This window comes from Haliaeetus albicilla, chromosome 12, assembly GCF_947461875.1.
Source record: "Haliaeetus albicilla chromosome 12, bHalAlb1.1, whole genome shotgun sequence".
Lineage (NCBI taxonomy): Eukaryota > Metazoa > Chordata > Aves > Accipitriformes > Accipitridae > Haliaeetus > Haliaeetus albicilla.
The window spans coordinates 20,708,521-20,731,829 of record NC_091494.1 but is presented as its reverse complement, the minus strand read 5'-3'; the positions used below and the strand labels follow the sequence as shown (position 1 = coordinate 20,731,829).

Sequence of the window (23,309 nt, the reverse complement as noted above, 5' to 3'; positions counted from 1 at the left end):
AGGCTGCCAATTTAGGACTTGCAAAATTTCAGCTTCTTGCTTTCCAAGGCTGCTTTTAAGAGCTAATTCATTTGACACAGATTCTCAGACATACTTGAAGCCCCACCTCACACTTAATCTTCAGATACCGCAGGCTATAACATGTCTGACTTGTTCCAGGTTCTACAGTGTTCAGATAGCAGGAAGAAGTATGTATGTGAGAGAGAGTCATGGATAGACTACTGATGAATTTTCAAGGCACTGTCAGATAGGGTGATACCAATTAACCTGTTGCAAATACTGGGAGCATGGGGAAGAAAGGTGCTTTCTTGAATAAAGGACTCGATTGTCACCAATGTAAGGTAACCACTTTCTTTCCTCACACTGCCCCAGAACCCCTATGTGACCTTGAACAGTTCCCTAGTTCTATTCGCTGTCTGCCAAGTAGGAGGCTTAAGTGTCCTGGAGGAGCATTTTTTTTTCCTTTACAAATTAGCATGTTGGGGTTGGGTTTTGTTTTGTTTTGCTGCTTTTTGTTTTTCTTTTTTTAATTTAAAATAAAAATGCCCATTGATTCATTGTTTTTGTTAGCTCTACTATCAAAAGCTTGCCCTCTGGACTGTCGCTTCCAAGACCACTCTTCTTTATTGGATGGTGCAGGCAGGCTTCTCCTCCCCAGAACTGTCCACAGTCCTTAGATCAGAACTTGAGACACTTCTGACCCTGCCACTGTGAAACAATGCAGATTTCTCCAAAGTGCTCAGTTCTGGTCTGGCATTATTGTTCACTCAGCTTCTTCAGTTCTGTTTGAAAAGACACTGTGGGACGAAGTGAAAGATTGCTTAGTGTCTGCAAAGAGAGGGATAATCTGTTGATGCTAGTTCAGGTCCATCTAAAGCCTAAAAATAGGTCCTTCACATGTCACATGGTAACAAATGAGACAGAAAACCAATGTACTACTCAACTTTATTGGAAAGCAAGAAGTCTACAAAGAACAGAATTTTCCTATATGGTTTGTCTGCATAGGGGAAAATATTCTCATTTCTCTTTCTCTTTTTGTTCATCATCTATTCTGGACATGACCACCCCTCACAGTTATGGCCCACATTAGGAAAAAAAAAAAAAAAGCATAGCCTGTCTCTCTGCTATTCAAGAAGCAGTCTGGCAAAGATGAGCTTTCTAGTACCATGCACCACCTTCGGTCTCATACAGCAATGCAGAACAGGTATAACAGCATCCAATGGATGTGGAAGCATTCCCTATCTAACTAGTACCTCTCTCTATGAGTGTGCAGACTTTGGGGACGCGGGAAGTTAAAGCCACCCCTGTCTACATCCTGGATAATTTGCAATTTGTTGACATAAAACATGAGATAGTGTGTGGAATAGAGTGGTCAAGCAAAGTGGCCATCTAAGATCGGCAAATGCAACACCAGTGTCATTTCTTTGGCTCTTCCAACACGGGATGAGCTTGCCATATGTTGAGGATGGAGTAATTCATGGGAGCTGATTAAGGAAGGGAGAAAGGATGCTGAGGGAGGAGCAGAGAAGGAGAAGTTGGGAAGGTAGAAAAGGGTGGAAGGAAAGGACAGGGAGACAGCTGTGGAAATACTGCGAGAGAAAGGTGTGGAGATGGGAATGTCAGACAAATAGCAAGTCAGCACAGTGGAAAGGAGGAGGAAACCCCTCCCTGCAATAGACTTGGAGAGATCATAATCTAAATAATTGTTTTGCTGGAGAACTTGGCCACAAGTTTTTCTGTTTGCTGAATCACGAGTTCTCCTATGAGCAGGTTGTTCAGGACTCTTTCTTGAGCAGATCAGAGGGAGAAGGTATTTCATCTTCCTACTCACTGCTTTCCTTGAACAGTGTTGCCTGTAATATACGTATCTTTAACCAGGGAAAGAGTCCATTAGAATGATTAAAACAATAATAATTTCTTTGTTTCTGTACCCAAGTAGTTTACTCAGCCCCAGCTCAGGCAAAACACCAGCTGAGTTCAGCAAAAGTTTTGTGAGAGGGTTCAGGGCAAGCTAGGCCTTGTTTCCTCGCCACGAGGCCAAAGTACCAGATGTAATGAGGACAGATGTTCAAAGCAAGGCACACCTCTCCAAGGTGAGAAGGGGGTAGAGGTTTTCATTAGCTTTCCTCTTGTTATCATTCCTCTATATCAGCATCCACTGACCTCAACAACCCCTCCTACTTTCTCGTCCTTTTATCTCTCCCATCCTTTTATCTTCTGTCTCTAACTCCAACCTCTCTCATCTTTCTTTCTAGAAATTCCTGCTAGCCTATATTTTTCTTGCATGTTCACCCTTTTTTGCTAGATTAATCCTCTTGAAATCTTTTGGCCCAAATTCCCGTCCCCATCCCCTTCACATCTTCGGTTTTGCATGTCATACCTGCTGCTTAGGGATCTCTGGGGCATGAGAAAACCTGGCTTATTCCCTACTGTCCTAGTTGTCTAAATTGCCAGCTCCCCAGTGTGTGTCTGCGTATTTTCATTCATAGGGGTTGAAAGGACAGTATCTTTCAGGGCTGGCCCAAGCTAAAATTAAGTCTTCAGACACCAGGCACCAAATGTTTCATTCAGTTCCTTGGTTTATCCTCTAGAGCCTCCAAATGGTTTCTATTAGTATTCTGAGGGAGAGCTCACTGATGGAATTAGTGCGAAACCAGACTGTCAATTTATTTATACCCAGCCTTAGGGCATAACCATCGTGCATGTGTAAAGCTATTGAGATGCAGAGAATATTCTGTAAGTGTGTATGTACATGTATTGACTGGAAGTGAGTTTGCCCAGAAAAGCTCTTGCCCCAAGGACTGAACAGTGACCAGAAGTGGGAGAGGCCGCTGAAGTGGCCATGCTCCATAACAAAGATCCCTTTTCTCTGAGCACAGAAACAATTGATCACTCTGAAATATTTTGTCTACTTGTGTTTATTAGTATCTTCTAACTCTGATTTTACTGTAGCTCTAGTTACCCTTGCGAAGAAATTTCTAATTTAACTTCTGGAGTCCTTCCACCTTCTTCAACAATATCTGCATTATGAAACTGTTGCTGCCTTTGGCAGCAGGAGTGTTTCAATCATATGAGTAATGAATAACAAAGTTTTTGCACTGCTTTGTCATTTAGACTGTGAACCATTTTGGGAGCAAGTTAAGAGAGATAGGAAACATTTAGTTGTGGATATTTATTTGATGCATCAGTGCTGAGTATGAATGAACTGTTTTTGCAGTATGATTTGATCAATTTTGCTAAGGAAAATGTGTATTGACAATGTCCTGTTCTAATGATAAGTCAAAGAATAGCTTTTTTTTTTCTGCTCCCCAGTTTCCTGTTACTATGATAGTGTCAATTAAGAGATGCAGGTGAGCATCCTACTGCCCCAGCTGTTATGCTAGCAATAGTTTTGGCAGAAAAGGCAAGAAATTAATTGACCTAACTAGACCAAGAGTTAATAGACTAAGTGTCTGTTTCATTCACCTGATTGGCCATGTCGCCTACCTCTGAAATTTGTTTCTTCCCATGAAAAATAAGTGTATTCAAAACTTGGACTGTTATTAAGTGTCACCTCCTCCCATGCTGCCTGTTGCAGTATGAGAATGTGGAAAGGAATTGGGAAAAGTTGTTTAGCTCCATTATACTCTAATAGCCAGGAAACAATTAAACTGTTATACCTTAACACGATGCCTGCAAAAGACTGCATGATAGGGCCCATGGGACCAATGGATGTATTTATATTGCACAGTGGAGCACGGTGCATCAAGCTGATGCTGGTCCAGACTGGTACTTTCACGTAACAGAGAGCAGAAACTATGCAGAGATGTGAGCTGATCATCAAAGTAGTATAGCTTTGTTAGCATGTTTCTGAGGCTGGACTAATTAGGACTGATGAGCTTGTCTGCAGCTTTCTGGTGCAGAGATACTGTTTCCTGCTTCAGAATTTGCTTAGATTCTGCTGGCTTGGAAGACTTTGCACCATGCTCCACTGCTCACGTAGATGTGTCCAAAGGAGGACAGAGCCATAAAGCATTGTGCTAGAGAGAAAGATGGGGTCAGTGAGAATCCAGACTGGCAGGACACTACAGGGGAGGTGCTGTCAGGCAGACCAGCTTCCTCCTGTGCAGCTGTGGCAAACAGACCGTATACTGTCACTATATGTAGAAGCAAGACAGCTTCGCTGCCATGGAGTTGTGCTTCCTACCAGCATATTAACCAAACCAAGGTGCGCCACTTCTACTGTTCTTTTCTTCTTTCTTGCGTTCTTGTAGAATATTTTCACAAGTCTGAGTTGTAAGCATAATCCCAAAATTTTTACAACTGTGTGTGCTGCACAGCTACAGGGGACATGCCTGGAGAGCAGGCTTCCCTTTCAGCAGTGCAAGAGGGACTGATTGTTAACCACTACATCAGCTCTTGGCATTGCTGGCAGATGCCATCAATAACGTTAGTTTGATATGTCAGTTCTGTCAACAGCTTCAGTTTAATGGTAGTCACGCTACGCACCTCCAGCTCCACTCTCTGCTGAGAGCTGAGGAGGGAGAGGGAGAGAATTATCTGAGTTAAAAAGTAAAAGTCTGTCTGTGTTTGAAGTGAATAAAGTGTGTTAACAAGTAATTCTCTAGCTGAGGTTTCCAGCTGTTACTCCTGAGCTGTCTGGTATCAAAGCAATATGGGTCCATCGTACAGCAGCTAACTTCAGTGCATGAGCAATTACTGTCTGAGGCTTCTGAGGTATATTATAGTTTTATTATTATTATTTCTCTGCTCATAGTTTCTTAAGGCCTCTTCATATCCTGAATAAAGCTCCAGGGAATCATAAAGCCACAGGCTGAGTTTTAGCACAGTCACTATTCACATCTCCTGGATTGATAGGTATTTAGTATGTTGCCTTGATCTTGGAAGCAAGACCCTGAGATGCACCCCAGGGAAAGCCACAAGATGTTCTTTGTATTATTTGCCCCTGAGAAAGTAACTCTTTTGCTGTGGAAATGACATGTTTTTGCTCAAAAATGTCACTGCTTCTGCCTGCCAATTGTAATTCTGCCACACTTATCTTAAGACTATCTTCAGTCTTTTAAAGTAAAATAATAAAATATTTAGGAATCTATCCAGAGCTGCTAAGCACTCTCATGGTTTTGTGTTAATGACCCTTGGTTCCCATAAGCCTCTCCCTCTGTTTTCTTACTATTATTAATTATTGCTGTAGTTCATTACCTGGATCTTGCTTGGCAAAGCTTGCAGTGGAGGTGAATAGGATGGAGAGAATAAATGGTGTCAGAGATTTGTCCACTGTGATAAAAATACTTAAGATACAGTTCTGAGAGCTAAGTCAGTTCTCCAGAGACCCTAGACCCTGCCTAGCACGAAGGATATGTTTACTCAGATTGTCTGTGTGCTTTTCTGGGCAGGTCCTGTGCTTATCTAGTTGTCTGGCCACTCAGTATATGTTTGAGCTCTGTATTATTTTGTGTTGTTCATGTTCATCATCATAATTACAGATTCATGCTGCGCTCACGGGGTCTCAGAAAGAAAACAGAATTACAACATGTTTACTATAGGAAAATGTATTTCTTACCAGATAGGGTATTTGTAATGCCAGATGATATTGTATATGCTGGAGATGCAGTGGTGGTTTTCATCCTGTCCAAGTAGTTTGTGTCCTCTAACAAAAATGCATTAAAAAACCTTTGCAAGACAGCTGCAGATGTTTATGTGAGAAATCTCTTTTCTCTTCCATCTACCTGCATGGTTTTGGCTCAGAAATAATCTTTTAGCTCTCTAGAGCTGCTCAGACCCAAGGATCCCAAAGCACTTTACAAATGCAACAACTTTATACAGAGAAAAAACCCAAACCAAACCAAAAAAAACCCCCAAAACCTCAACATGGGATCAGAGCTCAGCCTACTTTTATGGATTACCAGAACATGTACGGCTTCATTACCCATAAGATGTCTATTAACAAATATGTAGTAGAGTGTCAAGTGCCAGGCGATGCTGGCATGGAGCTCACACCGTGCATAATGCTAGTGCCAGGACTGTGATCATGGGCTCCTGAGAGTTGCTAAGGAAACAGTCTTGGAAATGGAGCTGGAGCTCTCCTCGGAAGGTTGGCTGCAGAGATGTTTTGTGCTGCAAAAGCGCGTAGGGCTGGTATTGGCAGAGGCAGCAATTGTTCAGCAATTGATTCAACCCCTGATGTGTTAGCATTAAGGAGTACCTGTGATAGGGTCACTAAATGCCAAAGATGAGGGATTTTGCAGTTTCTTAGTTTCTTTTTAGTATATCTGAGCTTTGTTTGTCTCCTGCCCTCTCACCGCTTGCATGAAACTGCCATTGATTAGATTGACTTAATCCTATGCAGGCCCTTGGTGTGTTCCTTCTTTGCTAGATTTTTTTTTTTTTTTTTTTTTTTTTAATTAGTGAAAAAGCAAACACACACTATTCATAATTGAGGTTCTTCCAAGTGAGGATCCACAGCTTGGAGGAGTCCTTCCTTGAAAGATGATGTTGATAATCCAAACCCTGTTTGTGCTTCTGTGTCTCTGCTAGAAAGACATCAGCTTTTAATAGACTGAGAAATTCCTTAGAGGTGTTTGTTATTTTGCAATTACTTTGCAATTGATTTTCTAAAAAAAAAATTCATAACTTGTTAAAGATCTCTTCCTCCCTTCTCTCCTGCTGCCCCTCTCCCCATTTCCTTTTTTATTTTTGCCACTGCCCAGTGTTTACAATCATAGGACATGGGGGGGTTTTCCATTGCTTAGGGAGATGACTCGTCTACAGAGAGACAGAAAAAAACATGTGTCCTAATGATTTGTAAATGTGGATTTACACTCAGATCCTCCTGGGGGCTGAGTCTAATTCTTACAATGACTTTTTCTGCAAATGTAGTCGAGGCAGTTCAATTATTTGCCTCTGTTTGTCCATTTGTAAAATATTTTAGGCTATTTTAGAATAGCTTCTGTGGACCAAGTGCTGTCAGTTAATTTACAAATGATTCTGTGGGGGAAATTTCCATATATAGCAAATGTGAGAGAACCTCTAATTCAGAAAGGAAGGAGGAAAGCTAAGAGTTGCCCTTCTGCAAAACAAGTCTGACCCTTTCCATCTACCTGTGAAATGCACACTCAGCACTGAAAATTCCTGCCTCTCTCCATCAGGGCCTGCAGCTGGGAACTCAAGAGCTGGAGGAGACGGGAAGCAAGTTTTGTCTTGGTTTGCTCATTCTGCACCTCAAATCCCTGCCCTGCAGTGAGAAGGTGATGGCTCAGGCAACACTCCTGCTAGATTTGGAGGAGGAGATAACAGATCGGGCACAAAGGTCAGTGATAGTAGTATTCAGAGGGTTCTCCTGTGGGAATCAAGTTGGTGGGGATATGTTTTGGGTTTAAATCTGCAGAAATGGACTCTCCTTATGGCTGAGATTTGCATCTTGGGAACTGGAGTGTATTGAGAGTGATTGGAAATGAAGATACAACTGACTCTCAGAGAAATTACTGAAACAGTGGTTCCATGCCCTGCAGCCATCCATGTGGATAAAAAAGTTGAAAGAAAAGAACCTGATTTCTATTTTCCAGTGAATTTCCATTTTCCTATGAAAACTGATTACTGGAGCATAGGGATGGTACTGCCCCAGAAAAATGCATCAGCAGGAAACATTTTTCTGCTCACTGAAGTGTCAAGTGGTGCTCTGTCCACCTCAGATCCTCCATGGAGAGGATCTCTTACAAGGAAGACATTCTCTAAGAGCTGCAGGGTAGGGAACAAATATTGCAGATCAGAAAAGGACTTTGATAGCATGATTTAGAAACTGTAGGCCTGATTCTGCAAGGATACTCCCAGAAATTCCTCTTTTCCTCACTAAATCGAGTCCTGCAGACATTTAGGGCATAGGTTCATGACTTTTTGGTGCATAGGAAGAAGTCATGATCCCACTGATTATTTAGGAGGTGTTTTTCCAAATTGCAGAATTAATTTATTTGCTTCCTACATTCAATGGGATGTATTTAAGTGAAGTTGCCCCATTATAAATATATGGGGAGTCTGACCTGGATAAGTGTCAGAGTATGGGACTCTTCAGCTTGAATTTGTGATGAAGCAGAAACATATATATTCTTTCTAGGCCACCGTCACTTGTTAGTGTTATATGCAAGCACATATGCTTGCAATAATGTTTTTCCAAGACAAATGGAGAAAGAAAACTTAGTGATGTGATATGATTTGAAGCTCCCTAAAGAGCTCTCTCAGCTTCATCCACGAAAAGCAAGTTTTTCAGTTGCAGAAATGCCCCCATAATTTATAGCAGGCTTCCAGGCTTCCCCCTGCAGGAATACTTAGCCGACATTACCACCACCTGTTCCTCATGCCAAAAACCATTCTTACAAGCTTGTTCGCAGTTTTTAATGTTTATGAGGGATAATGAAAAAAGAGAGCTAAAAGGTAGAGACATTCCTTTGGATTAGCTGTGCTCACTTATACATGTGAATACATAAATGAAACAATTAAGGCGTATGCTAAACACTGTCCATGTTGTGGACAACAAATCATTGGCATATCATTAGACAGAACTACTGAAGCCTGGCTAGGTGGATGGTTTCGAGATATAAATTAAACTCTCACTTTTTAACTAGAGCTTGAAGGGCCTTTGCATGAAAATAACTTCTCTTATGGGAAGAAAAACACAGAACCCTGACTAGCCTCAGACACTGAAAAAAGCCGTCTGGTCACAGCAACTCAGTAAGCATTTTCCCTGATCTTTGTAGTCTTCTGTTACTTTTTCCTTCAGTTGGTTTTATATCAGTGGGCATTCATTCTATTTTCCCCAATATTGTGTGGCAGTTGATCAGTACCAAAATAATAGTAAGAATCTCTCTAATTGCCAATATTTTTAAAGAAGTTCACAACAGAAAAAATTGCTTTACTTTGTAAAACTCCCATATTGTTCCAAATGTGTCCATGGTAGCTGAAAGCAAAGCCTTCTATCCCTTCAAGTTTGCCTAGCATTGGTGAGTACCTCTATGGCATCCAGAGATGTAATGTCACTGCTAAAAGGCAATGTGACAATTACTTGTTCATTTTCACTCCACTGGGCATAATTGCAGGCTTGTAGAATTTTAGTAGCTTAGGTGCATTTTGTTACCATTTGCAGATCAGGTAAACAGCTGAATTGTTTAATCCCACCTAGATGCACCATATTGCAGGAGCTTGTTGCAGAAGGTTGGGGAAGGGAGATGCAGGGATCAAATGTTTGCTAGCATAAAAGAAATAATTCATGGAAAATGACTGTGCAGTATATTGACCCTGATTCAAGAAATTAATACTTCGCTTCTGGGTTTCTGTGAGTCTATCCAAGGGAATTGCATGATCTGATTTTAGTGGGAATAGGGGCCCTACTGGAACCAATGGAAGAATGCAGAATACAGACAGCACACTGATATGGGCAGGAGGGCAGCTATTTCTTCACCTCTTTCTCAACTCACAGACTTTGAAAAAAAAATTATTCTCTATGGAAACATTTCTCTGGAGGAAGCTGAGGGATACCACTCAGTCTAATCTTACTCTGTAAAGATTAAGTCTAATCTAGGTCTTTAGGTAGCACAAGGAGGTCACCAAAGCCTTGCAGCTTAGTAGTGGTATATCATTACATCAATGGAAATTATACTCTGCTGCTTCCTAGACTAGACCCATCTTTATGAGTTTAAGGAGAGTGAAATGTTTGTAGTTTAAAACTGGCGCTGTTGTCTTCTGTGGTTGCCACAAAAATGCACAGCATCCTTGAATGCTTTCTATACTATCTGTTTCTGAAAGTGTGAGTAGCTGTGAATGAAAATACCCAAATTTTTGTGTACCTTTGCCAAAGCAGAGTCAGACTTGGGGATCCTTCAGATGCAACACAGGAAAAGCCTGGGCAGTTACCTTGTGCAATTTTTTTCTTACATGCTTTACGTTGTGAACAGTGGTGGCTTTAAGCAGGTTGCAGGCGATCGGTATTCCAGAAGTCTGCACTGCCCTCGTCCCAGGAAATGATATGCATGATAGATATTTAAGTGGGAAGCAGTAGCTCTCACTGTAGCTAATGTTTCCTGACAAAGGAAAGTGTGTCCCAAAGACTGTTTTGCTGACATGTCTAGAAAAAGGTACAAATATGGGTGATTCTTATCAGAACAGTATTCACCAATATCAAAAGAAAATAATTAGTATTGTTCAACCTTGGTGAAAATGCAAGCTTTATTTAGTTGTTAGGGTTTTGTTTTGTGGAAAGCAAGCTGAAAATAAGCTGTGAGCACTGTGGTGTATCGCACAGTGCTTATGTTAAATACATCTGTCTCGATCTAATGTGTTTCCTAAATATGTGTAGCACTCCAGGTGAGAGGTCAAGCCATGGAACAAAAAGTTAATCCAGCACTGGATATAACTGACTCCCAGATGAAATGTCTCATTGCAAAGGTACATAGATCAAAAGCTGTGGAGCCAGAGGTCTCTTCTGTTGTGAAATCCCTGCAGTTCATGTCCTGCATTTGTCACTCTTTGCCCTGGTATCTGGTGCGTGTGGCATTGACTTGGCATCTCGGCATCTTCCTCCGACAGCAAATGTTTTCACCTGTCAAGGTTTATAACTGTATGTGTCTTTTAATTTTCCTCTTCAGGCTGTCTCTGCTCTGGGTATTTTGCAGCCTTATACTTTCACCACTGCTGTGAAGGGGATGAAGGAGCAGGCTGGCCCCTGCCTGCTTCCCTGGAATAAACTATTTGCTGTGCACTTTATATAGCTCTGTCAGAATCAGCGGTTAGCAAATTGGAGCAAGGTAATAGCTGTCAGGGAAGTGACTGGTCTAATGGAGGCATCCTGTGTGAATGGGGGATTTCTCGCACCAGATCAGGTCCATTGTGTTCAGTGTACTGTCTCCAATGAGTCAAAGAAAGGTGGAAGAAACCTTTAACAGACCTAACTAAATAGAGTTTGGTACACAGGCGAGAATTTCTTCCTGTCTACAGTCTATCTTTCCCCTAAAGTGTGAACTATAAACAGTCATTTACAAGCATGAGTGGGGTAACTGTTGGAATAAATTTGCAGCAGAGGCAGAATAGCAAAGTAGCTGTATCTGAGAATAAGCAAGGGGGAGGGGGACTGAACTTCCATCTGTGGGCTATACTGCTAGGACAGTAGCATATTTCCCCTAAAACCAGGAAATCCTTGGACATCGTGAAGTTGGCCTAACGGCTCTTTGTCACTGGTCCTCAACACGTCTATATGGCAGCTGTCTTGTGAACATGCCAAAAGGTGGAGAAAGTATAAGATGCAATACACACATAAGATACGTTAGAGCTACAATGTATGATGGTGAGGAAGAGGGGTTAAATTGCTCCAGGTATTAGCTGGTCTCTTAATTAGCAACCTATGCTCCTGGGACACTTCATATTCACTCTTACACTTATTCAGGCATTATCACTCTCACATTGCACAAGACCTACTTAAGGACTTCGTTGTTTGTGGCTTTTCTTTTCACAAGTGATATTTAGGTGTTTTTCTGCATCAAATAGCCCTTTTCCCACCAACATTGAGTAGGGTTGGTCTTATGGACCACTCTGCCAAGGTCAAAGGCCACCTTCAAAAAACAAAGCAATGTGTCAGGTGCTCATACAGGCACTTTATTCTGGCCTCTCTCAAACTTGGCCTCACAAGCACGCTATTGCCATGCCCCAGGAAGAATCACTAATTTTGTGTTTCCAGCCTCCTACTGTGCCTTGCAGTCAATTCTGGTATTCAGAAGCTCTCTGCTGGGAAAATGAAATGCCAGCTTGTACTTCGGACATCATGTTTTTTGATAATAAGTTTCATGCCTCATTTGCTGTAAAAGCAATTAGGTTTTAAGTCAACGCTGTCCAGGTAGCTTCACATTTGTCATGACCACAAAGAGGATGGGAAGTGACTGTTCACTTAAAGCAGGTTTGAGCAAGAGAGAAAGCAAGAGCAACCCCCCACTATAGGTATCCTCCCCGTCTTCCTCATGGTTTGAACTGATGGCACATTCCTTCATTTTCTTTTTCTCTGCCCTTCAGGTTGTGCTAGAAAATGTTGTGCATACACTGCAGCAATTGTAGGCATTTGTTCATGAGATACATCTTGTATGTTGAGACAGGCTTTTGCGAAGTCATTATGTGTTTTCTGCTGACTCAGATATTATTAATCTCCTCTATTTCTTGATTATTTCTTACCTTTCTTTAGCAGAGCGAAATCTCTCTCCACCCCAGATGTTAAATATTTCTAGCTCTGCTATTAATCAAAAGGTCTATTAATCTGCTATTAATCAAAATCTGGTCCTTTGTCCAGAAGTAATCTTTTCATCTTCCATACACTGAGCAGAGTTAGGTTGGTCAGTGTATGGATGGCAAATCCAAGAATTGATAAGAAGGATTTGTGGATCGTTTGGAACTGTGCTGGCTCTTCTTCTATACCACATTGATGCACCATCATGATCCTGGATAGTATTGAACTGTTGGATTTCCCATCTTTTCACTATAATGCACCTTCCCCTGATTATGGCTGCACAAGCAGTTCCACTCATCTTTTAAGCTATGTGGCCAAAATGTGATTCAGATCAAACTAAAGTGAATTTGGGGAGACGAAGCAGATGAGAAAGAGGAGAATTCAAACAAAATAGTGCAGATGGAGCAAAGTATGCTTGCTTCATTTGGGGCATCTTTAGTGCATCTTTGCATAGCAGAAATGTAGCATTATACTTGTGTGCAGTGATGGGAAATGGTTCCCTTGCCTGGTGGTTTGGGTCTTTCTATACTTACAGGTGAATGTGGGTGTCATTCCTTGATGTTATATTTGGTTTGATTATACAAACTGGAACAAATTTCAACTGAAGGGTTTGAGTGCAAAACAGTGCTTCACCCTGCAAAATACCCCATCACCTCACAGTTAGGGTGTACCAGCAGTTGTGGCATCCAGTCCCCTGAGGCAGACTGGACAGTTAGACTCTGGGAAGTCCTCTGACATATGGATGAAGATGAAAGTTCTTTTTCATAATTTAGTGAATCTAACCCCATGGGGAAAAAATCAGCAGGAATTATTTGCACATTTTGATTTAGATTTCTATTTGATTGAAGCTTCATTTTTCTTTAAGTAAAGATCTGGTGCATTTTTAACCTTGATCATCTGTAGACATTAAATACCTTGTGGCAGCTTTCAGAAGAGGAGGTCGTTTATTGATTCTACTTTTTAGCTTAGTCACAGATTTTATTGCTGGCAAAGGAATTTGAAATTTCCACTGCTTTATGAGCATCTCTGGATGTGGTATTTCTGTATTTGGATGCTGGAGAGAAAAGTGCCGTGGAAATGCATTTACCTAAGCTAAACTACCATGTTGCTTTGGTGGTGCAGAACATGGGGCAAAAAGGAGTTTCTAATGTATTTCCTATAACACTTGTGAGAGCACAGTCTAACATTAATGCAATGTGACAGGTATGAGTAGCTGAAGCTAGGCTTTGGCTTTGGAGTGGTGTCATGTTGCTGTAACCATTTAGGATCAGTTCAGGAAATGCCTTAACTCCTGACTGTCTTGTAACAGTCTCCAGTGATCTTTCACACTGATGTTGCGAAAGAGTGGTATCTTCTTGCCCTCCTAGGGTCTGACCTATAGAATTGCTGCCTCTGCTTTTAAGAGGAAAAAAACCTCAGATTTTGAGTTTGGATCTATTACAAGCTTTAGATTTTATTGTCATTATATGCCTTGATAACCATGTTTTCTAAATAAGAACGTGAACCTTCTTCCATCCACCCCTTCATCCTTCTTATCCTGCACTCTTCAGCGTCTCTCCTTTGTTATTGCAAAAATACAAGCCCAGTGAATTCTTTGGAGGTTCAGCCAAGCAATACAGCCTATAACGAATATATTTGGTATTCTGAAGGCTTTCATGTAGCTGTTCACAGGTGACCCACTGTAATTCAGCAACTTTTCATTAACACTTTCTGGAGCTGTCCCTATTTTTCTCCTATTGTTTTTTATTATTATGAAATACCTTGGGAGCTGCACAGCTTCTGTTGATTGTTATCAAATGCCAGCCCCAGCTATGCCAGGCTGGGTACAGTTATTCATGCTTATTTCAGAGGTAATTAATTTATCATTTAATAGCTAATAATAGCAATTTAAATAGCAGCAGAAAGGAAGGAGAGGGAAAGAGCAAATGGAAGAGGAAGAGATCATAGAAGGAACTTCAAACATGCACAAAAGTGCTGCTTGCTATTGTATCTGTCTGAGGCTATTCAAATTACCATACACGTACAGATCTGACTGGACTACAGATAATGAACTTGTATATATCCAGCAGAACAAATGGGCTCTGCATTGCCCTTTCTGTGAGGCATATTGCTATATTACTGTCTGGTATTAGACATTTTCGTATTGATTAGGAGCATCTGTATTTCTGTGCTGCAGTTCTTTTCCCTTCAGATCTAACTTGAAATATGAAAGCCACCAGGCCCTTCACATGCTGGGATAGAAAAATAAAGCTGATTGCTCTCAGGGGTTCAGAAGCAATCCCCATTTATGAAGTATCCCCCAAAGGAATGCTTTATGAGGGTCATACACGTTCCTCTGAGGTGGCCTTTATATAGACCAGGATAGTGCTGACACTGGAACAGAACAGATGGTTTTTTCTAAGAGGGTACAAAGGATGATGGGAGGATCAGTCCATTTAGACTATTGGTCATCTGAATGCAGGCAGAGGTGGCATTTCAGACTGAACATCTCACAGGTCTAGTGCTGAAGAAGCAGGTTCAGAGGACTATATATAGCCTTCTAGAGACTCTATGTATACTGCAACAGTAGCTGAAACACCAGTTGCATTAGATTTGGGGCTCTGGCACAACAGCAGGAGGAGACAACTTTGTCAGTGCAAACCTACTGATGATTTCTGTCCTTTGCTTTCAGCTGTTTGACAATATTAAGAGGGTATGGATGAACAAGGCATAACTGCGGTGGGAGTGCTTGTGTCTTCGGACTGGTGGGAACCATGGATAAAGGATAAGGTTATTTCAAGGACCTTGGTAATTTAGTGTTTCCTTGTGGATCTTTTCCAAATGGTGTTCCCAGAGTCCCAAGAGAACTTGAGACTTCTGAAAACCAGAGAACAGACAGATCTTTCATACTGTTACATGCTACAGTACCTTCCTTCAGGTAGGAGAAGCAATGGCGTGAGTGGGTAGGATGGTAGTTAGGCAAAGTGCACTTCCAATCCTTTAGAAGAAAGCACATTTTTGTGGAAGTAGTGTATTTTGCCTCTGATGAGTTGTTCTCTTTATTGCAGTTGTCACTTGAGGTGACCTCTAATTAATCTGTCCACAGCTCCCAACAGAGCCTCTTGAGGAACACACTCATGTAGGTGAAAATTAGACTGGTTGAAGGTCAAAACAGGCTTTGCTCTCCTGTGTGTTGGGGAGTTAATCAGGGAGTGTAGATCACAGGAACAAGAGACTTTTTGATCTGGATTATCTGGAACAAACGCTTCACCATGTGGATGTCTCGCTTCTTGGATCCGACATAGGGGCCCAGACGTCCAAGCATCACAGAATTTAGAAGTAAACTGAAATAAATGCCAGTGGTCTCTGAGACTGTATAGAGCAGAATGTCTCCCTACTCATCAGTAGCATCAGACCCTCACAATCCTGCGTAGTAATGGTGGTGACAGTAGTGCATACATTGCCACTGTCGTGGGCAAAATATAGGGCTAGAAGGAGCTGAATTTCCTGTAAAACCACCAGTGGGATCCAGTTTTTCACCAGATCAGAAGTTTGTACCTGTATAAGTTATTCAGACAATAAGAGCTAAGGAGAGCCAAATGGTTTTGATATAATGATGCTCCTAGGCACAAGGTGTGCCCATCACTGCATCCTTTCTATGCAAAGGGAACATAAGAGCAGAGATTTCTGCTTTCGAGGCAAATAGCGTATTGCAAGTCCTTTTGGTCTGGTGCCCAGCCTGCAAATGAGAGTCTGACCAGGCCTCTTGTACTGTGGTGACAGAGTACAATTGCTATCTAGGAGCACATAAAAAAATTTAGCAAGACAAATGAGAGATTAAATAGTTAAAGGGATAGAGAAGGCAGAGAAATTCATAATTAAAGCTGTTGAGTTGCAGTAAAAGGAGCGCATAGCCTGGAAGGAAAGTGGGTGGGCGAGCAAAGTGTCGTATTTGGAGCTGAAAGTTGGCACTTGAACAGCTTTTTAAGGTACTCCAAAGCCACCTCCACTGACATCTCAGCTCTATTGTATATTCTGTCAGAGGCTCTGGCTGTTCAGTATCGTGTCTGTGACTCACACACAGACCTTGCCTCTTGCTGCCACGCTCTATATTGTAAAGAGAGACATGGCAGAGGTATTGTGTGAGACATGAGATAAATATGTGCAGGTTCTTGTTTCAGGGCCCAGCACTGCACACATGTACCAGTGTGGATGAGTGCTTATGCATAGAGGTACAAATGCAAAAGCCAGTCCCTCTAGCCTCTGATAATTCATTGTATTCTCTCAGAAACAATATGGATTTATTAGGATGTATACGTTAAATGTGATGTTGGTAAAAAGAACTTGTGAGAATTAGGCTAGAGCTGAGACTAGAAGGATGTGAGGGGGAAGATCCACATGAAATTAATACTTAGCCTTTTATTTTTTGTCTGCAGACCAGAAATGTACTCAAGCTTAAAATCCCAGATCCAATTCCCATGAATGTGGAGAAAGTTCACTTTCAAGTACAAGATGAAGACCCATCCCTTTTTGGCCTTGGCCAGTCTGTAGCACTTAATAAAGCAACCCAGATAAGGGGTCTTCTCTGGGAGAAGTCCAGGACAGAGCACTGCCACTTTCTCATCACTGTCACAGTGCAATGTGAGAGGTGTGGGACTGATTCTGGCCTGGAACAGTGCAGATGGACCTGTGATGTTCTGGAAGGACTCAGTGTGCACATGGAGGTGGGGGTATTGGTAGAGAAGCTGGAAAGGTTGCTGAGATGCATTGCCAGAACTCTATGGAAAATTGTAACTCTGAAAGAGTTGGATTGGGATACAACAGTCAAAACAAACAGAAACCCATCCCTGTTTCTTGTGAACTTTCATTTGCCAAGGAAAGACTATGGCTTCCTTCTGCCCTCATGTCTGTGGGTAGATACTGAGGGTTCAGGCAGCTGCTGTCTGGACCATGAGTGCTGAGTGAAGCCAACATGCCAGTGCAAGGGCTGCTTTTGGAGCAGGATGGAGTGTAAGAGGAAAGAAGAAAAAGCATCTATTTGGGAATGGTCTCTCTATATTCCCCCCTGCTCCATCTCCCATTCCTAATTCTATTTGTTCCTGTTAAAACTCGTGGTTTTTAAATGAAGGAAAAGTTAATTTCTGGAAGGTCAAATTTCATTTTTAAAGTAACAGTAACATGCTTTATGATTAGACTTTCAAATATATCCCTAACCATTTAAAAATACATAATCAGCAGCTTTATCTATAGCACATTATTCACCATTTAAACTATAATGGCTTCCTTTTAAGTGTTAACAGTTACTTACTACCTTAAATCCTTATTTCAACATGAGTTAGAGTTTGAGGATTTGGACTTCGAAGGCAGAATAAGTAATAGAAGCAGCTGAATGCCAGAAAAAGATTCTGCTATCAGGCCAGTATCATCAGAAATTAAGAATAAGGGGAAGAATAGAAAGCATCTCTTCTCTCTCTACTTCTCTGTCTAATCTGTTTGTTCTGTCTAGTCTACCCAACAAGTTTTTACAACACACTCTACTTCAGAATTGTTTCTTGAAGATGCCATTTTATAGCATCCTCCAAAAAGCACTGGCATCTCATTAGAAGATAAAAGTCTAATGCAATTCAAAGAGAAAGCAAACACCCATTTCAAATAATAAAGCAGTGTTTCATCTTCCATTGAACTGCAGGGGGCAGCCAAGAATTTGGGTAAAGTATTGCTACCTGGATTTATCTTGTCAGGTTTTCCCTAATATTAATACTTTTTTTTTCGTTTTAGCACACAACTTGTGTTTTCATATATGAATAAGTGAATCACAAGAAGAGAGGATCCACTGTAGTACATTAATACAGCCAACTGTCATTTCTAACAGTGCTCAGTATTGGAGATTTCATAGAGGGATGCAAGAAGTTGCCATTGTGGACAATTACAGAATACCCCTACCGTCTGGGGGAATGCCTTTCTATCTTCACACAGTGATTTATTTATACCTGGAAACATGAGAATTTGTAGCCTTTCTGAATAATTATAATAACAATAATCCTATCTAATGAAATGTTCCAGTGCTCTCATTTTCTATATAAGTGCCTAATGCTTTTTGAATCTTACATTGCTCCTGGCTGCACCCTGCTATCTCATGAGTTTTACAGATAGCTGTGTGTTGTGCAGAAAGAGAAAGTATTTTCTTTCATCAGCTGGTCTTTCACCTTTGCAAATGTACCTTTGTCCTCTGCTGTAAGAGAGAATAATTGGGAGTGCCCAAATTGCCAGTTATTTTGTAAACAACTATCACCTCCCTTCTCGTGCATCTGGTCATGAAAAATGCTCAATTTTTTTAGTCTTCCTATGCCTCTAACTACTTTTACTACCTTCTTTGGAACCCTGCTTATTTATGTTGTATCTTTCAAGATATAGAAAGACAAGAATTCAAGATGGTTTTGCTAGGGCAAGTGTAGCATTTGTTAAAGTAACAGTTTTGCAATATTTTCAGTGTTGTCCATGTGCCTTGTCATTGAGGTTTAGTATTTTCAAGAAGGATGGTAGGTTCCTGGATTTATCGGCTCTGTCCTCACCTGCTTTGATGAACTGTATTGGAGAAACCATTTTATCTTTAAGCAATTATCGTGGAAGATTACTGGCCACAAATGGGATTGGTGAAGGAAACGAGAGTCTCTCATGTGAAAGTGCATGCCCATAAGAAATCATGTCATTTTTTTAGACCTTTTAGATTTCAGTGTTATGTGTCTGGCCTGAAGACAGTGCTTATTCTTACCTAAATAACCCAGAAAGGACCAAGTAGAAAAGACAAAAAAATGGGTGAGGATGTGATGCTGGCAATTTGTGCATGGTACAGATCAGGGAGCAAAAGATGGAGTGTCCATGTAACAGGTGGATATGGAAGGGTAAGGTTAGACCAAGACTTAAGCCCTCTCCCTGCCTTCCCCTGCAGCTCATGGAAGTGATTCTCAACACACAAAGAACCAGATGCCTTAGTTTCAGGAGCTCAGGATTTAAAAAAGGGTTGGGTGGAAATATAAATAAAGGATTAGGCTGAAAAATTGATTTAGGCGCTTTGACAATGTCTCTGAGGTATCTTTGCCCCTTTCAAGGAGGAGCAGATTGGAAACATGAGATGGAGAAACAAGGCTTTTGTTCACTTTTCTCTCTTGCTTTTTAAAATCTTACCCAAGGTCTTATTGTGCAAATGTACTGTTCAAGATCAAAGACTCATCTCTGAGCAGAGAAAGTCCCTGGAGAGCAAGGCCCGAAGGCTAAGCCCACTGTGCTGCTGCTGCTGCTGGCTGTATACTAGTCTGTTTAGGAAATCTAGTCATGCATGACCCAGCACCAGGTGATACAGCAAAGTAGGGAGCAGCGTACTCCATGTCCTTGCATAACTTTTGATCTTTGTTCTCTTTGCCAGCTCAGGTCCCTCAGGTGGCCATGGTCCATCAGGAGTTTGTCCTCAGCAGTGTCAGATGTCTGTAAGGCTCTTCTGAAATGCAACATCTACTAATTCCTTAAATTTCTCAGAAATTGAATACTCTGGCATAGGGGCTGGAATTTATCTGAGAAGAGATAATGGATAGGATCACTTGAGGTCTCTGCCCTTTTCAGAGTATTTTTCCTCGTGTCTCATTTCTGGCATTTCCGTTCACTTACAGAGTAACTTTAGGTAACCAGCTACTGGGAAAGAAGCAATAGAAAGATGTTCAGTGAATCTTCAGAGATGATTTCCCCTGTAGGTATGACAGGAACAGCCATGAAAACAGCATACCTGTTTGCATAGAGAGGTCTTCTGCCTTGTGGTGCTTTCCTGCCTTTACTGCATCCCTTGTGGGATGCTGGGTTTGTGTGCTAAGGAGGCTGCTGTTAACACAGCTTAAACACCTCACAAACAGCAGTGCCCTTGGTCCATCATTAAAAACGTCCTTGACACACTGGCATCAGAAGGAAAGTTTGTGATGTTAACTGCTGGCAGCACTGTTTTACCATGGATGTTACACAGAAAGCCCCTATACATTTTGTTTTAATTTTTGGGAAGGGGGCTGGTTTGGTTTTGTTGTTTTGGGGGGGGGGTTTCTGGTTTTTTTTCTTTAAATGTTTCCCAGAAGGGCATACAGGAGCTGTGAGGGTAAGTCTGTTAGCCCAGGAAGGTAGCCTTTCCCATTTCTGCAGTTTCTTTTCTTCTTTTTTTTTTTTTTTTTCCTTTTTTTTCTTTTCTTTTTTTTTTCTTTTTTTTTTTTTTTTTAATTTGAACAGCAAATAATGGTGGGGACTCCATTCTAAGATTTTTTTAAAATGCTGAAAGAGTAATTATTACCTGAATAGGTAGAAAGGGAACAGACCAAATTTCCTTTCTTTTAACAAGAGTGTTGAAGGTGGAGGGAGACAGAGAAATCTGTCTATCCTCCAAACAAGACCTTCCCTTCCACACCAGGAAAATAATATTGGAAGTGTATCAGGGAGCCTTGGACCTTCAAGAGTAGTGAAACCCAGATCCTTGCTGCATCCCCCTCACCAGAGATTTGTCTTCTCAGAGTTTGGGCCTGGACTTTTCTCTGATCCTTCGCCCAGTGAGTGACATGCCTGTGCAGTTTGCAGCCTTGCTGTATTGTCCTCTCAGCTCGATCTGTGGCTGATGTAATCAGGCAGAGTTTTCAACTACTTCACAGCCTTTACACCTTCTGTGTGTCCAGCCTACCTCCATCTCCTCTATAGCAGTGGAACAAGTATGCCTGGAGAATTTCCCTAGTTGTTCGCATCTTGCTTTTTTAGAAATTGCCTGTGTTCTGTAATGGTTCAGAAAATAAAGACATGGAGGCATATGCCCTTGTTTAGTCCCTGCTGATGGGTCAGAAGTGCAGATTAATAGGATAGGAAATGTGCTTCTACTCTGCAGTCAGTAAAGGAAATTCACTGGAACTAAATTAATCATGAAACAGACACAAAGAAGAGAATAGATTATCAGGGAATTAACTTATTAATTAGATTCATACCAAAGTTCAGAAGAGGGTTTCCTTCAAGATAACAACCGAGTTCAAAGATCAGCAAGGGTGGGTCTTGAGGGGCAGACCATTTTATATCTGAACTCTATCAGGTTTTATTTTAGCCCAACATTTGCCTGGTTATAATGGTATATCAAAAAAGCTGCTGGAAGGAGTTCAGCCGCTGGCAACGTCTAACCACAAAGTGCCTACGACAGAAGCTGTTATCAGCCCCTTCACATCGCTAAGCTCTGGTTCCTGGTGTTACCATAAGTGTGGGAGCCCTCTCTATTGTGCCACCTTGCTATATTTAGAGCTCAACTCCAAGTCCTTGTGTGAATAGCAGCAGCTTGTTGAAGAGTGTTTTTTCCAGCATGGAGGTAACTTACTGCATGTTTCTAAGGAGATGGGGTTTGGCTGCAGTCTCCTCGCTATTCTAATGGGATGCTTCTTTACATGATCCCCTCTTAGGCTGGGCTGCAGCTTGGACCGAGGGTTAATTTAGGATCCATGCAGCAGTGCTCTTGTTAAAGCAAGATTTATGCTGTCTGTCTCGTTCATTGCACTTTACCACAGTCTTGCTTCCTGTGCAAGTGAAATGTCTCCCTTCACGTTGCCAAGTACAGATACTCTGGTGAAGGAAACATAGGAGAAAAGAGAACTCACTTTGCAGTTACCCCTTACTCTGTGCTGCAGAAAGGCCCTGCCAGCTCCTTCAGATTCTGCATAGCCTTTGGAGTGAGACCTGCTGCTGCCCAGATGCCAGAAGGTCCCTATTACTGAGCTGTGTGTTGTAACACATGCCACGCTGCTGCACAATGGTGCTGGTGATCAGTGTGTTGAGACTGGTTTTTGTAACGTGTTCTTAATGAACTAGCAAACCAGAGATGAACACTAGTGGAAATGAGAGTGAATCCATGTGAGAAAGGCCCCCTGCTTTCTGACTTACCCTTTCCCATCTTCTGCTTTTGCTACCTCTCAGCGTGAATGCAATCAAACGGTACTCGGGAACATCTGAGCTGCCTATTTACCACTTAGGACTTTCTGGGTAGTGAAGTTTCCACATTGTTTATTTAGAGTTAAGTGTTCTGCTGGGTCTCTTATTACTTTCTGTAAATAACAACTGTCCTCAAAATTCTTCAGGCTGATTACTGAGACTGACAATCTGTGTGTGTTGAGTTGCTGAGCCGTATTAATCCCTAATATACTCTGGCCTGTGGATGGAAAAGCTAATGCATTGAGGATGTCACAAGAAGTAAAAGCCAAAGGACTCACTCTTCTTGGACACGTGAAGTACTTCGGTTGTGACATGAATAAATCTCCCAGCAGCAACAGTGCATATATTTGCTGTGCATAAAGTGTTAGAGGAGTCTGCCTTTGAATCCAAATTATAGAGATTTTATAGCACCAGAGCTAATTCATTTCTAGAAAAAACAAGGCACACTATTTTTACCTACCTATAGCTTGTCATGGTAAAGTTTATTCCACTTAATGTTGGAGTTGATGGGAGTAGGGGGAAGCACACATACACACAAAGAAAAACTATACCAAAGTCTTTCAGGCCCACCGAATGGGATTCATCAACTTTATTAACCATCTAAAAGTTAAGAATCTGGCCACGTCAGTTATCAAAAGCTTTCTTTACAGCCATTGAGAGCAATTCATCGCATCTATCTTAGACACCTTTCATAGGTTCCATTTTGATTTAGTAGCAGGATAACTAACTAAGGAAAGCTATCTCACCAGAGGGTAGGGAAAAAAGGAAAAGAAAAAAAAAAAGAAGAGAAGGCATAGTCTATGGCTGTAATCTGTTCTCCTTTCTATTTTAGAGTCTAAGCCTTTTCCTATCAGAGTGTGAAAACTGGAAATGCATCTCCTCAAACCCTATTGAAAGATACCTACTAGCAGCCCTTGCTAAAATGCAGATGGGAAAATGAAAGGAGATACCACGTCCACAGATTGTACAAAATCCAATCCAGAGTTTATGCTGTGATAATTCAGTCCTGTATAATCCACACCAGACTTATGAAATGTCAGCTTGTACTGTGGATGTGACCCAAGGCAATTGAAGATTTTACTGTGCTTTGGAT

At 41.4% G+C, this 23,309-nt stretch overlaps 1 protein-coding gene across 1 annotated transcript in view; it reads left to right on the top strand.

Moving 5' to 3' along the window:
- Positions 1 to 23,309, top strand: part of AGBL1 (AGBL carboxypeptidase 1) — a 300,223-nt gene that overhangs the window by 200,146 nt on the left and 76,768 nt on the right. The window contains exon 22 of the mRNA XM_069798469.1: positions 7,146 to 7,306. Coding sequence (XP_069654570.1) covers positions 7,146 to 7,306 — 161 coding nt within the window. The remainder of the gene's footprint in view (positions 1 to 7,145; positions 7,307 to 23,309) is intronic.